This window comes from Mustela nigripes, chromosome 3 (genome assembly GCF_022355385.1).
Source record: "Mustela nigripes isolate SB6536 chromosome 3, MUSNIG.SB6536, whole genome shotgun sequence".
Lineage (NCBI taxonomy): Eukaryota > Metazoa > Chordata > Mammalia > Carnivora > Mustelidae > Mustela > Mustela nigripes.
The window spans coordinates 66,762,167-66,777,871 of record NC_081559.1 but is presented as its reverse complement, the minus strand read 5'-3'; the positions used below and the strand labels follow the sequence as shown (position 1 = coordinate 66,777,871).

Sequence of the window (15,705 nt, the reverse complement as noted above, 5' to 3'; positions counted from 1 at the left end):
TTTTCAAGAGCATAAGCAACTTGATGGAAGAGAATATGTATGTAGCCATTCCTGGCACACATTAGGCCCTCAAAGAATTGAACTGAATTAAATTAAATTAAATTATAAATCATGTGTAAATCATTTTCAAAAAGAAAATTAATTCAAGGGGTAGAAATTTCTATTGTCTTACCATGTACCATTTCTTCCTATTCTGCCATAAGTAACTTAGCAATCTTCTTGAAAATTCAATGTTTCAATGCTTACATTGTGACCAACAGGGTTCTACCTGGATCTGCTCTGGGAAGCTAATAGTACCAAACGATGACAAAACAGAACCGACCACACATTGCATCAACAATTTCAGAAGCAGCCTGAACATATTCCATCAATAATTTCTACTATAGAGCTTCAGAAATGTTTTGCAGAGATCCCATAAGAAATCTTTGGTTTCCAAAAATTTTCGAATCTTATAAGTTCTTCGTAGTATACACAAGTGTTTGTTATATTCTTTGTATCCTTCTGTATCTAACATTGTTTACCAATTACTAATATAAACAAAAACTAATTCTTAGGAATTCTTGTTACAGAAGTAGAAAATAAAGAATTTCTGATACAAATTTACTACTAAAAAGTTTTACTACTTATGATTTACCAAGGAGTTGTCTTTCAGGGCACAAATATGGAAAACCCCTTTCTGTTTCTTCTTATTAGGTGTGATGATGTAGTGCCAAGGATGGCCTCCAATTTGAAAAGCATTCTCCAGGGAGGACACCTCAAAGAGCAGTGGTGGTGTGTCTGCAGAGATGGGCAAAAGGAATTTATTATTTTCTCCGCTCTGGTAGCCTTGGAACATTCATGAACTCAATTCAACCCTTCTTGGCATGCACATCAGTGAATTTCCATTAATGAAAAATTACTATGTTCAGGAAATAAAATATAACCAGGAAAGAGGCTGATGGCTAAGAAAAGAGAAAGCTGGTAGGAAATAAATGTTATGAGGTCAAAATCTAGACATCTGTTTTCAGAGTATGTGTGACCTGCAACTAAGTGGAGATAAAAAGTGGGCTGAAGGTGCCCATGATGGGGAAAAAAATGACAAAGTACACCTTATAAAAGGAGCTGCTATTTACTAGGCATGTATGTCTCAGACTCTGGGTTAGATACTATTTGCAACACTCATTATAATCCTAATAGGTAATTAAGTCTAATAATTCCCTCAGATGTGAGGAAGAGATCTTCCAGACTAGCAGGTTACACTTAGCAAACTTTATGAGAGAAGTCTTAAGATTTCCAGTGTAGAAGTGTTATTAGTCATAATGAATGTAACCACTTAGGACAGGTCCTGTCATAGTGAAAGCTTTATTAAAAGATAGCCACCACTAGTAGTATCATCTTTAGACAAGTTAACTAGTTTAGATACACCTAGTCAGTTACTGTCATTTAAAGACTGACACCAGGGGCGCCTGGGTGGCTCAGTGGGTTAAAGCCTCTGCCTTCGGCTCAGGTCATGATCCCAGGGTCCTGGGATGGAGCCCCACATCGGGCTCTCTGCTCAGCAGGGAGCCTGCTTCCAACTCTCTCTCTGCCTGCTTCTCTGCCTGCTTGTCATCTCTGTCTGCCAAATAAATAAATAAAATCTTAAAATAAAATAAAATAAAATAAAGACTGACACCATAAAAGAGGTATCTGTTGGTGCTTCTTAGTCTTCTTGATGACAACTAAGTTTAAGTAGAGCGAAACAGATGTACTCTTAGAGAAATGCAGAAGTTGAAGGTACTATGGCTTTAGAAGACCAGAATACCATTTGGGTACTCCTTGGGAAACACCACAAAGCACACAGTCTTCAGTAGGTGGATAATCTAGGACTCTTTTTTTAAATCCTTCTACCTTAAGAGTATACTCTTTAGTTATGAGGCCATCACTGTCAGTAAAGAGGCTTGCCATAGGAAGACCATTCACTCAATAGTCATGTGTTACATACAGAAACGTTGACTCTATTAGGCTTCTTCATAAGGACAATTTACTACTTAGTGCTATATATAGAAAAATAATGAAAAGTGAATTCACAAATGGACAATCCTGAGAAAGAGATAAGTATAAACATATTAAGCATACTTAAAGTGCTTTTTTCTTAAAAACCTTTTCAGGAGAAGAGTAATATTCTTAATATATAAAGGAGTCTTTTTAATAAGAAAAATATGAACCCAACAGAAAACTGGGCAAAAAAAAATCAGTAAGTAAATTATGAAAGAAGTACAAATACCATATGTGATAATATGGTAGCTATCAAATGATGGTGAATGAGGAAAGTAATATAAAAATAAAAAATATAATTAGAGTTTGAATTTGCAGTTAAAGTTTCAAGTAGGTATGTCGTAGAGAATATAAAATAGGTATGAACAATAGGAAAAATAAGTCAATCCTAAAAGATGTATTTATAAAGAAAGGCTTTTCCAGCAGTTGCTAAAAATGGCCCCAAAGTAACAGCAGGACTCTGTTCATCATAATTCTAATGGGTCCCCACTAACCTCAAGAGCCCGAATTTTGATCTCTAATACTATTTTCAATTAAAGATTCCTAGAAATTCTACACTTGATCTTAGCCAAAAGGCCAAGGAGTGATGAGAGGGTCCTAGAAATTCTGAGAGTAGCTGATTCCATGTTTTGTAGTGAGGAAATTTTAGGATAGGTCTGAACGATCCAGTATTGCTATAAAGGATATTTACAAGGATGTCAATGTAGTGTTAAAAGAATCAGAGAACCAACAAAAGGGGCTCCTACTGGCTAGACTGTGGAAAGAGGCACTAAAACGAAAATAATAATTATTATAATGCTCTGAGTCTGTGAAAAGGTCAATCAATGATACTTCAGAGTTCTAATATAAATTGTGCAAAATGTTGTATGGTTTATAAAAAGAATGGCTATAATAGGATATGATTTTTCTACAATTTTAAAATATAGGGATATAACAGACAAATGAAAATTTAAACCACAGTGATATATTGCCTCAGACCTATTAGAATGTCTATTATTGAAAAGAAAAAGAATGACAACAGGATGTAGAGGAAAGGGAACCCTTAGGCACTGCAGTTAGGAATGCAAATTGGTGCAGGCACTATGGAAAACAGGATGGAAGTTTCTCAAAAAATTAAAAATAGGGGACCCCTAGGTGGCTCAGTTGGTTAAGCATCTGCCTTTGGCGCAGGTCATGATCCCAGGGTCCTGGGATCCAGCCACACACCGGGCTCCTTGCTCAGCATGGAACTTGCTTCTCCCTCTGCCTGCCATTCCCCTCACCTTGTGCTCTGTCAAATAAATAAAATTAAAAATAGAACTATCATATGGTCTAGCAATTCCACTACTGGAATATTTGGGTATTTACCCAAATTAAATGAAAACACTAACTTGGAAAGATAATATGCACCCCTATGTTCATTGCAGCATTACTTACAGGTGTTCATAGAGTCAGAGAACAGGCTGATGGTTATCAGAGGGGAAGGGGCTGAAGGGTGTGTGAAATGGATGAAGGGGGTCAACTGTATGGTGATAAATGGTAACTAGATTTACTGTGGATTCATGCAGATTTATACTACATATCACTTAGTAGTGTATACAAAAATTTTTTGTGGCAAAAGCAGAGTTTATTGAAGATATAGAGCGAGCAGATATAGACAGACACTCAATGGGACTTGGAAAGGAAAGGAGCATGAATTTCATCTTTGTTTGGGGTCTGGGGTTTTTTACTGAAGATGGTAGTCTGGCATATGTGTCCTCTCTGGCATCCAGGAACCATTTAGAACAAAGAAGAGGGCTCAGGTGTTATTCCTTGGAGTTAGGGGGTCTTGGCATGGAGCTGTCTAGCTCCAGTGGCCTGGAATGCACATATGATAGTTTCATCCAGTCATTCTCACCTGGTTCTTCCTTAGATGTTATTTATTCTAGAGAATCATTAACTCTTTGTCCCTTACAAGGAGGACATGTACTATTTGCATTATAAGGCATGTGTAAAGTGGGGTAGGGGTGCAGGTCCTAGCATGAATAGAAACTGGAAAAGAAGCAAAGGAAAAAAGCAGTCTTTTCTCTTTGGGTCCCCTTCAGTTTCTCTCTCATTCCCTACTATAAGATTTTTATCCTCCTAATTCTTAAGGGGTTTTGAAGAGTGAAAGTCTCATGTTCTGTAGCTTCTTCAGGCTGAAAAAGATTGTAGATCCTACCTACTAAGACACATTAAAATTCCTGAGCTATCTCATTAAATAAAGGGTCCCTAGTGGCAGATTGTTTGCATTGGAGGCAATCATGAAGTCTCATCATAAGAATGAGATGCTTCCTACAGTTTCCATTGAGATAATTTATCTGACATACTTATGCAGAGCATGTAATAATAATAGCTCCCTCAATAAAGAAAGAAACCTAGCATAATTATCATAGCTAGGAAAAGAAGTGTTTTCCACCAAGACTATCCATTTCTGCTAAACCAGAAAGAAATCCAATCACTGAGAGAATTAGAGGAGACAGATACTGCTTTAATTTGTGTGTGTTTATCTGCTAAAACTGTGGATATCTTAAAGTCATCAGGGATATATACAAAATATTTAGTCTCAATATTAGTATAAGTTTTTTCTTGAGTTACAATCAGGATGTCAAGGCCCACCTGGTTTTGGAGGGCCACCTTTCAAATTTGTGGGTGACTGCACGTTGGGTTTGGTTAAAGGTGGCCGTTGCATGCTTGGCTAAAGTCTCTATTTGTAATTTTATAGCTATAGAGGACGTTTCTGTGACAAATATGGCTAAGGGATAAAGCCATCAAGAATCCCTCTTTGCCTGATGTCTAGCCTTAGTAATATCCTAATTATGAAGACTCACTGGCAAGTGGGAGATGACTTGGCCTGGGAAAAACTGAATTATTATGCTGTACACTGGAAACTAATCAAATGATATATATACGTATCATTGTTATTTCAATAAGAAAAACAGGTAGTCAATCTTATATATTTCTTTTACTAAAAAAAATGTTTAGGGGCACCTGGGTGGCTCAGTCATTAAGGATCTGCCTCCAGCTCAGGTCATGATCCCAGGGTCCTGGGATTGAGCCCCGCATTGAGCTCCCTGCTCCCTTGCTTCTCTCTCTCCCACTCCCCCTACTTATATTCCCTCTCTCGCTGTCTCTCTCTGTCAAATAAATAAAAATCTTAAAAAAAAAAAAGTTTAAAAAACTCAGATACATGTTAAGTGAAAATACAAGATACATAACAGAGTATATGATATACTACATTTGGTATAAGAAATAAGGTAACATTTAAAGAATGCATACACACATTTGCTTATTTTTATAAAACAAACAATAGAAGGATACCTTGAAACCAAAAATAATGATTACTTATAAGGGCAGGGTGGGGTAGGGGGAGGGAAGTAAGAGAATAAAAGGACTATGTATGGAAGAAAAATTTCTCAGACAATATCGTTTTTGACCTTTGAAAATATACACATTTACAACTTTAAGAATAAAATCGAAAGGGAAAAACAAACCTAAAATTAAAAACAAACTAAAACAAATGAATCTATTTACATAAAACTGGTAATCTAATCATATAGAAAAATAATTTCAAATAATCTTTTAACACATTACTCTGTAGTACACTTATTGGGCTGTACATGAAGGACAAAAGCAACGGTATAGAAATCTTAACCTTCACACTATAGTTTTTAGTAGTAGCGCTGATAAGGCAATTTTAAGATTATCACATACATACTAAAATAAAATTTTATTAGGAATCAAGAAGTTCAGTGGGAGCCAAAAGAAATACAAATATAAAATCAAAGAACAATTAAATTGGAAATATGAGAATGAACTAATGAATTTTTGTTTTATTTCCCAGCTCTGTTCACCAAAAAATAAAGACAACCAATTGCATTGAGCACAATCAGATCTTGGTCTGTGTTGCAGGTTGAACTGTGTCCCTCAAAAAGATAAGTCAAAGTCCTAACCCCTAATAATCTGTGAAGGTGACCTTATTTGGAAACAGGGTCTTTGCACAAGTGATACTGGATAAGGGTGGGTCCTAAGCCCCAGAGTAAAGAAGGCCTTATAAGGACCAGCAGAAATGGGAGTTACACTGCCACAAACCAAGAAATGCCAAGGATTGTCGGCAACAAACTAGAAGCTAAAGAGGCAAAGAAGGATTCCTTCCTACAGTATGGGAGGTTGTCTCTGCCAACAACTTATTTTCAGACTTCTAACCTCCAAAACCATAAGAGATTAAATTTTAAAGCTATCAGTCTGTGGTGTTAATAGCAGCCCTAGGAAGCTAAAGCAGTTAATGATAATGTTCTCTACTAAAATGGCTTCTTGTCAGACTTAGGACAAGGAAAGTAAAACAAAAATCTGGGATATATTATTGTTCCAGAAAGCAGGGAAATTCTCAAAGACTATTGAGGTAATGTCAACATGGAGTTCTCACTGGCCAACTTTGGGGCAATTTGAACATCATTAAGAATTTGACTGTAGGGGTGCCTGGGTGGCTCAGTGGGTTAAAGCCTCTGCCTTTGGCTTAGGTCATGATCTCAGGGTCCTGGAATCAAGCCCCGCATCGGGCTCTCCGCTCAGCAGGGAGCCTGCTTCCTCCTCTCTCTCTCTGCCTGCCTCTCTGCCTGCCTCTGATCTCTGTCTGTCAAATAAATAAAATCTTAAAAAAAAAAAATAATGACTGTAACTATATAATTTTGAATAAATAAAAATCCTTGAGTCTTTTTTGATTATGAATGTGTGCTGACCTCTAAAAATTTTTGCCACCATTGGAAGTAACTATAACACCAACTCCTTGTTCAAAAACTGATAATTAAAGAAAAGGAGTAAGTATTTACTTTGACTTTTTAGGAGGAATTATAGTTCATCCCTAGGTGACAAATGAAAGTTTTTCTTTATAGAAAAATGTCAGTTATTAAAGGTAGAAGGAATGACAGAATCCTTCAAATGGCTATTCTGCCACCCCAAATGACATAACTGGTTCAGGCAAGAATCACGAATAGTTACAGGAATATTCTCATATTATCTGTAATCACAGAAAATTAAAAACAACCTACATGTTCAAAGCAGTGAACTGGCTCAACAAATTTAGAGTTCATCAATAAAATAGTATATGTCAAGTTCTTAAAATTTCAAGAAGCTATGTGTGTACATGCATACACAAGGAATCACAACGTAAGCACCACATTCAAAAAGTATCGCAAGATATATAATGAAAACTAAGTCTTCCTTTCATTTGTATCCCTCAGAGGTAACTAATGTTTATGAGGTTTTTGGGTGCCCTTTCATATATTTCAAGCAAATCTAAATGCATATGCTTATATGTACACTTTTAACGTGTGAATATGAATTCTTTATACAAATGAAGCTTTTTATATACAATTTTATACTCCTTTTTTCACTTAGTAATATATATTAGGAACTGCTCTATACCAATGCAAAAAATATTTCTTTTTAACAATGAGATTTATGAAAAAAATAAATATAAAAAAACAATTAAATTTATGATACAGCGAAACAATGAGATAATATTAGTGTCATCTATCAATGTACACGTTATTTCCAATCATTTGCTATTAGAAAGAATGTTGTACTTGTACATCTGTCATTTTGTACACATGTGAATATATCTGGTATAAATTCCTAGGCACGTAATTGTTCAAGGAGTATATACATTTAAAGCTTTGGTACACAATGACAAACTGTCCTCCACAAAGGACCCCAACAATAAATGATTATACTGTTAGATTCTTACATACTTCTATACTTTTAACAACCCTGTTATATAACTTTTTGATATTTGAGAATCTGAAAAGATCTATCCTATGATAATTTTAATCTGCATTTATCTTATCAGTGATATTGGGTTTTACCTTCCCCTAATTAAAAGCCAAATGAGATTCAGTATCCCCAGGCCTTCAGTTTAATGAATAGATTTTGATAGATTTGATAGATTCAGTTTAATGATAGATTTTGATAATACCTATTCAATAGCAAGGAATATGCTGTAGAGAAGTAAAATGAATGGAGTTTTTAATTAAATTATGAGAAAACATCTGGATGATTACAATAAATACTTATATGACCACTTATTTTTTTAAGGTGAAAAAAATGCTACATAGTAGCCATACCTGTGATTTTAATATTACAAGGAATGCCAAAAGGAGCCTCTCCTACAGTTCCAGCAGTCCCACCCCATCTGCATGCACACCCTAAGTCAAGTTTCTGTTGCATGAACTAAAAACAAAACAAAACAAAAATGGTGGCTTTAGCACCTACTTATTTGCTGTCTGAAGAGAGAAAAAGTCAAATTCACACGTATATGACAGAGAAAATATCTTCACTGACTTGAGGGCCTCTCTGTTTATCTCCCCTCCCCTCTTTTAAAGGTTACTCTGTCTTTCTGCATTTGTACAGTTTTGTAGAGTTAAAATCTATACAACTGTCTTACTCTAAAAGCATTTCATTAAAAAAAAAAAATCATACCTCAGTCCAAACCTCGAGATATTATAATATGGCAAATTTCAGTCTTCTCTACCTGTTCAGTGATGGCTTGGAAGCTATAGAGTCTGACCAATCCTGAGCTGTACATCACAATCAGTATTCCATGAGACAAGGTAGCATCTGTAACATTCCCGAAAATCTGAGGGGAAAGGTAGATATCACCTGAGAAAAGACCAGAAGGCCAATCCTCTGAGTGTTCACAGTGGTTTGGGCAGTTGCTTAATATTCAGGTCACCACCACAACACTGCTCTTATCATTGACTTAATTTACAATTTAGAGACTTGAAGTTAAGACGTCATTAGGGTAGTAGGCCACTAGAGTCTCGAACAGAAGCACTAATGGGAGTGGAGCACTGATGGGGGTGCAGCACTTAACCCTCAAAATGATTCAGCAGCATTCACTTGCCTCATCCATTCGCTATACAGTTTTGTTAATATCTTTTAATAACAGTCTATTCCTCATGGACATCAGCATACAGTGAGATCATCTAATTCTACCCTGCAGGATATATGCGGTAGAGTAAATATAGGGACCCATTCTTCATGCTAAAATGTTATTCATAAAGAGACTTATTTTTTACCTCAAAGTGAAAAGACTGGATCTAAGAAAGTACTTATAATGAAAAACAGCTAACTCCAGATTTTTATCACTACTTTGTCCTTTAAATATCTAATACCGCTTAATTTTTTGGTCATATAAAAACCAAACATGTTAAAGCCCAAGGAAGCACCTTTAGAGACATTTAGCCTGGCTAACCTTGAGTAAGGCTTTGGCTCTTTGCTTCCTTTCTGTTTTTGTTCAATGCACTGGATCCTGCCATAGTCCTCCACAGAACTCTGATAAAATAACTTGATTCTGTGCCTATTTTAATATTTAACAAAACCCAACATAGACAAATATTCATAGCAATGAAAGGACAAGAGGAAATTAAGTGGAAATCTGTTTCTGTTTCTACTCAACACAGATTATTTAGTGAATATTTACTACCCCAATAACTAGTTTAAAGAATATATTGGGCTTGGCCCCTGGGTAGTCTTCTATACATGGGAAGTGGAAGATACGCTTCAATTCCAACTAAGCCTAATCAAAACCAAATCCTTCCCGTGATTATCATAGGCATCTAGGAATAAATAAAAACAATTTATGATTTAGTTAAGTGTTCATTCCTGTTACAGACTATATATAATAAGCACACATAACTACTCAATCCACAAGCAAAAAGAAAATAGCTAAATTCATAAGTTGTGTTTCTTGTCATCTCTTAGATAATTATGCTTTGCTTCAATCTTGACTAATTCATGATTTTTTTATTTGCTGATCTTTGTTTCCCACTTTGAAAAGGAGGACTTGTGTAATTCAAGCACGTTTTCAAATAATGAGTGCTCTAATAAAGTAGCCACTCTATTTTAAAATTTGGTTCATACTTTGGAGTCAAATCTAGGTTCTAATTCCAGCTTCTCCATTTACTTAGGATTTTGGAAGCTGCTTACCTTCCTAGATGAACCCACTATATGTTACAAAGTTATAAACTACTCAAAGAGCCTGGCACAATACAATGAATAAGCAACTGACACTACTCATTCACCTTCCTGTAGCTTAGTATATTATGCTTATACAAATTTCTTTTTATAATGTTCATCTTATTTGCTAATGACTCTTAGTGGACCATGAAGATCTGACCTCAGTAATACTTGAGGTGCTTAATTAAAGACTAGTAGAATAGACCAGTAAATAACTCTCTGCCTAGACTAAGTAACAAGTTTTTAATGGAAAGTAGGAGGCTACTGATTCTTTTACTCAAAGGAACTACGTCCTTTCTTTCTTCCCATATAACATACCATAAATCAAGAGAAATGTCAAGAATAAAACCTATAACTGAACAAGTTGGAAAACTCACGTATTTAATTACAGGTCTTGTTTATGTAACATAAAACAAATTTTAGATCTATATTTTGCAATTAAAATGATTCATTTTGTTCAAGCTTTTCATCTTCCTAATGGTCATTTTAACAAGCTTTGGAATATCCCTCTGAAAAAAAACCACCTTACTCATTTCATAATTTTATAAAGTAGTGGTTTGTTAATGACACTAAAGGTATTCAGTACTCTCCATTTGAATAGCATAAGAACATGCAGAAAGATGAAAGGATGATTAGGCTTTCTTCCTAAATGAAACATTCTCATGAATTTTGCTATGAAACAAACTAGTTCAGAAAGCTTTTTACAGTCAGGGGAATATTTGCAATCAAAACACCTAATAAACAAACATATATTGACATCCCATCTTTTATCAAAAAATTAATACTGCAGTCAAATAAGAAGTAAGTTCTTACCTTCTTGTTGATCTCCAGAATCCCTATGAGTGAAAAAGGTAAAACATGGAACACTGCAAGGTACAGCAAAACAGGCTGTTGAATGCCCGCCTAAAAGGAAAGATTAAATTACAGGCAGCTCTCAAAAGAATTTTAGAAACACTCTTTTCATGAGCTGAAAGCATCCATCTGTCCTAGCATACAGTTATGTAGATGTTTGCACGAATTGAAAACATTTATCTACAATGCAAATTTACTTAAACAGGAAAGCATACATGTTCAAAATATGTCCATTAAACCTTCAGTCCTTTGATGCACATGCACATACACATAAAAATCCATAAAAGTAAACATAGGGGCATCTGGGTGGCTCGAAGTGTCTGACTCCTGATTTCAGCTCAGGTCTGGAATTCAGAGTCATGAGTTTAAGGCTCGCATTAGGCTCCACACTCAGAAAAAAAAATAAAAATAAATAAACACTAACAGTAAACATTTCTTAGTATCAAAACATATATACTATACAACAAAAACTCTTAAATGCATAATAAAACATTTCTTTTTCTTTCTTTTTTTTTTTTTTTAAAGATTATTTATTTACTTATTTGACAGAGAGAGAGAGAGAGAGATCACAAGTAGGCACAGAGGCAGGCAGAGAGAGGGGGGAAGCAGGCTCCCCGCTGAGCAGAGAGCTCATCCAAGGATCCTGGAATCCTGACCTGAGCCAAAGGCAGAGGCTTTAACCCATTGAGGCACCCAGGCATCCCTAAAATATTTCTATATTATAAATAAATATATACTTCTGATATATATCACATATTGTTTTATTATACATTGTTATATTAACAGAATATAAATTATATTAAAAATTGGAATTCTAATAATAAAGAGCCTAATCAAAAGACACAGTTATCATAGTCACATCATCTGAAAGTACAATTACACTGACATGTCTATATGAAATGAGAAAAAATTATCAATAGTTAAACGCATGAGTGATTTCTCTGCTTGAAAAAGTTCCCTTACTTTAAAGAACAGGTTCTGTCAATTTCTTTCCACTATGGAATGTAAAATAATCTGTTATACTTCCCCAAAGTGGCTTAAAGTGTATTTCTTAAGTTTATACCATTTCTTAACTTTTATACCATTCTTTAAGAATCTAAGATGATTAGTTCTTTCCTAACAAATTTGCAGCCAATTTCCTCTGGAAACAAATTCCTCATCTTATTGATGTTTAAATACTTATTTATTGATATTTAAATATGTCTTACCTGCCGGGCCAATACTGAGCCCTTGTTTTGAGCTGACTTAACTGCAATGACTTCTTGAGGAGTGTCCCAGCTCAGGTATCTTGTAAAATAATGAAGAGAAGGTTATTCATTTGGTTAAGTTTCCTTATAACCAAGATAAAATAGGTATTTCATAAATAAACAGTTCTTTATTTAAATTATAAAAGCAAAGTCATTTATTTTAAAAAACAACTAACTTAAAAATTCCCTCTACATGCTTATATGGATATAATCCTATTAAAAATACATATATATATATATATATATTTAATTTTAATCCTTCTAGAGTGTCAGTAAATAAAAATTGTGTTTGATGAAACAGTATTCAAAACTTAGAAAACAAAAGATTATTCCTACTTTAAAATGGACATTAATATTACAAAAAGCATTAAAAATGTTATTTTTCATAGTCTACATACATATATTCCCTCCCAATACGTCTATAAATAATATATAAAACTACTAAATTAAAATAAGAGGTTTTAGGGATACCCAGCTGGCCCAGTCAGAATCAAATTCTTGATCTTGGGGTCATCAGTTTGAACCCCACATCAGGTATAGAGATCACTTAAAAACAACAACTGTTCTTAGACTATACTAGGCAGATGATTTAACTGAAACAGACTAGGCTTCAGGAAAACCTATTGTGAAATGTAACCTACATATAAAATACTATTTGCAGAACATATAAAATACTATATGTAGAAGAGAAACTTGAAAAGGGGGGGTGAGAGATATCTGCCAAGGTTAGTTACTTATGAGTGATACAAAAATAAATGATAAAGGGTCTATATCCTCAGATCTTCAAATGTAATAATAAGAAGAGAAAAAGAGGAAAGGTTTATGAATTGAGATTCAGATATACAAACTTAAAGACAAACAAACAAAAAAAACCTTGAAATTTCTGGGGCCACAAGTCTCAAATTTGTATATATATTTATATTTTATATATTTTAATAAAATTTGAGTATCAAAATCACAGTTAATACCTGAATTTGCAATATGAAGCAAGATATATTTTCTCAAGTACTTTCCCAGTAGTTGCTGATATGCGAAATAGCCAATTATGAGCAGTCAGTGCTATGAGTGAAGATTTATAATCTGATGAATTGGGAAGTATTTCCCCCTAAAAAATACAAGGTGTAAAAATGAAATTGGTTCATCATAAACAAATCTGCAGAAATCTATATCCAAAGAAAACAGCTTTTTAGCTACTTTTTAGCTACTCAAGATTCTCCCTTTCCTTCTGCCCACCCCCTCAATGAATATTTATTCCAATATTATTCCAAGACTTGTTTTCCTTTTGATAGATGTCAAATGGTAAAGGACAAATTGTTCCATGATTCACTGAGGCTCTACTGTAACTCCAAATGCAAAGCTAGAATGCAGATTCAAGGCAGCCAAAGAAAAACAGGTTTTAAAGATATTCTCTGTCACCAATGAATTACCCCCCAAAAACAGAGAGAATAGCTACTTGGGCATACCTGCAACTGAGCAGCTGCCACAAGGTGGAAATCTAACGCAGGAAAACAAAGAGAAGCAAGGAGTTCTCCTTTGATTTGTAAAATAAAAAGGAAGTTCCCTCCCGTTAAAAAAAAATTATTAGAGAGAGAGTGTAGTGCAGGGAGGGCTATAGGGAGAATCCCAAGCAGACCCCTCATTGGGTGCAGAGCCCCACTCGGGACTTGATCTCACCACCCTGAAATCATGACCTGAGTGGAAACCAAAAGTCAGATGCATATGCTTAACTGACTGAGCCACCCTGGCACCCCTAAAAAAGTTGTAGAGGAACGTTAAAAATAGAAAAGTTGGAATTAATCTAGTATTCACTCAGGCTGAAAAGTGAATAGAAAAGAATGAAGGCACAGTTATTTTATATATGTATTTTTTTAAGATTCTATTTATTTATTTGACAGACAGAAATCACAAGGCAGAGAAGAAGGCAAAGAGAGAGGGGGAAGCACACTCCCTGCTGAGCTGGGATCATGACCTGAGCTGAAGGCAGAGGCTTTAACCCAGTGAGCCACCCAGGCGCCCCGTATATATGCTTTTAAAGATTTGTCTTGTGTTTATTTTTTGGTTGCGTGTGTAGGGGGAGGGAAGCTTATTAACTACTAGAGGTTTTACATTAAAATTACATGCAATGATGCAAATATTTTTATTCTATGGCGTCTTATATATCATCTCCTGGAGATTTTTAATTTTAAAAAATACACTACTTATACCTTGCTTATTAAAGAAGAATTTGAAATAGCGTATGTAAAAAGAAAGAAAAAAATAGCATATATAATAGGTTTGAGCTATTTTCCTAAACCAAAAGTTGTATTTCGTACATTGTCTCAGAAAAACAAGGTGCTGATTTAAATGTGGTTTCACACCAGAATGTTAACAACAATACGATATGCTTCTTAGTTTTTCTTAATAGAAAATCTTGCTTAACTTCAAATGAGAAGAAAATGGTAAAAGATAAGTGAGAACAGGAATTAGGTTACTAGAGGGCACCTGGATGGCTCAGTCTGTTAAGGGTCTGCCTTTGGCTCAGATCATGATCTCAGGGTCCTGGGATCAAGTCCCATGCCCTACTCTCTGCTCTGAGGGAGCCTGCTTCTCTGACCCTCCCCTGGCTCATGCTCTCTCTCTCCCAAATAAATAAACAAATACTTTTAAAAATAATTTAAAAAAAAAGGCTTTAGATGTTGGAGGCACAACAGTTATTTTCAGCTTTTAATAAGAAATTAAGGGAGAGGTGTGCCTGCTGGCTAAGTGGGTTAAGCCTCTGCCTTCACCTCAGGTCATGATCTCAGGGTCCTGGGATCGAGCCCTGCGTCAGGCTCTCTGCTCAGCGGGGAGCCTGCTTCCCCCCCCTCTCTCTGCCTGCCTCTCTGCCTGCTTGTGATCTCTCTCTGTCAAATAAATAAATAATAAAAATCTTTAAAAAAAAAGTAATTAAGGGATTAAGGGAGAAAACATAGATTTAAAGCTTTCTGATTTTTAAATAGGTGTCTCTTTTTAAAAAGAGTAAGTGTCTAGAGAAAAAGCAGCAGCTCTGAAAAACTAGTTTTATGTAAAAACAACAATATTTAAAAAAGAGAGACCCAGGACCCAGGGATCATGACCCGAGCTGAAGGCAAATGCTCAACCAACTGAGCCACCCAGGCAGTCCGCTGCAGCATTTCTTAAGTGCTGTTTTTAAAACACTGATCCTATGGAAAACCAGTATGTAGAAATATACCTCAAAAAAGGAAGTTCTATGATCAAGAGTTTCAAAGTGGTTGTCAAAATCACCAAGAACATTATTACTATTGTACAATATTATTAAGGGCTTTAAGAAGTAATTATATAAAATTTGTTATACGTTTTAAGCTCAGAAAATCCCACTTACTTTGTCTACAACTCAATTCTCTCAACTCCTCTAGCAAATATAAGGTGCTATCATTTTATTAAAACAGTCTTCTGAAAAATACACATCAGGACAATGTTGGTCTGTCTCATAAAATGAGTTAGCCTATTATTTTATTTTTTTTATTATTTTTTATTTTTGACTTGTTATTTTTCTAACAAGATTCATGGAGTAAACTCATAAAAATCTACTTTTGGA

General features: G+C 35.0%; 1 protein-coding gene across 2 annotated transcripts in view; it reads right to left on the bottom strand.

The window, feature by feature from the left end:
- Window positions 1-15,705, bottom strand: part of DCAF17 (DDB1 and CUL4 associated factor 17) — a 40,982-nt gene that overhangs the window by 15,239 nt on the left and 10,038 nt on the right. For both annotated transcript variants that reach the window (XM_059394149.1, XM_059394150.1), the window contains 6 exons: window positions 13,097-13,233; window positions 12,090-12,168; window positions 10,843-10,932; window positions 8,543-8,647; window positions 8,136-8,241; window positions 635-777 (listed from right to left, as the gene is read on the bottom strand). In XM_059394149.1, coding sequence (XP_059250132.1) covers window positions 635-777; window positions 8,136-8,241; window positions 8,543-8,647; window positions 10,843-10,932; window positions 12,090-12,168; window positions 13,097-13,233 — 660 coding nt within the window. The remainder of the gene's footprint in view (window positions 1-634; window positions 778-8,135; window positions 8,242-8,542; window positions 8,648-10,842; window positions 10,933-12,089; window positions 12,169-13,096; window positions 13,234-15,705) is intronic.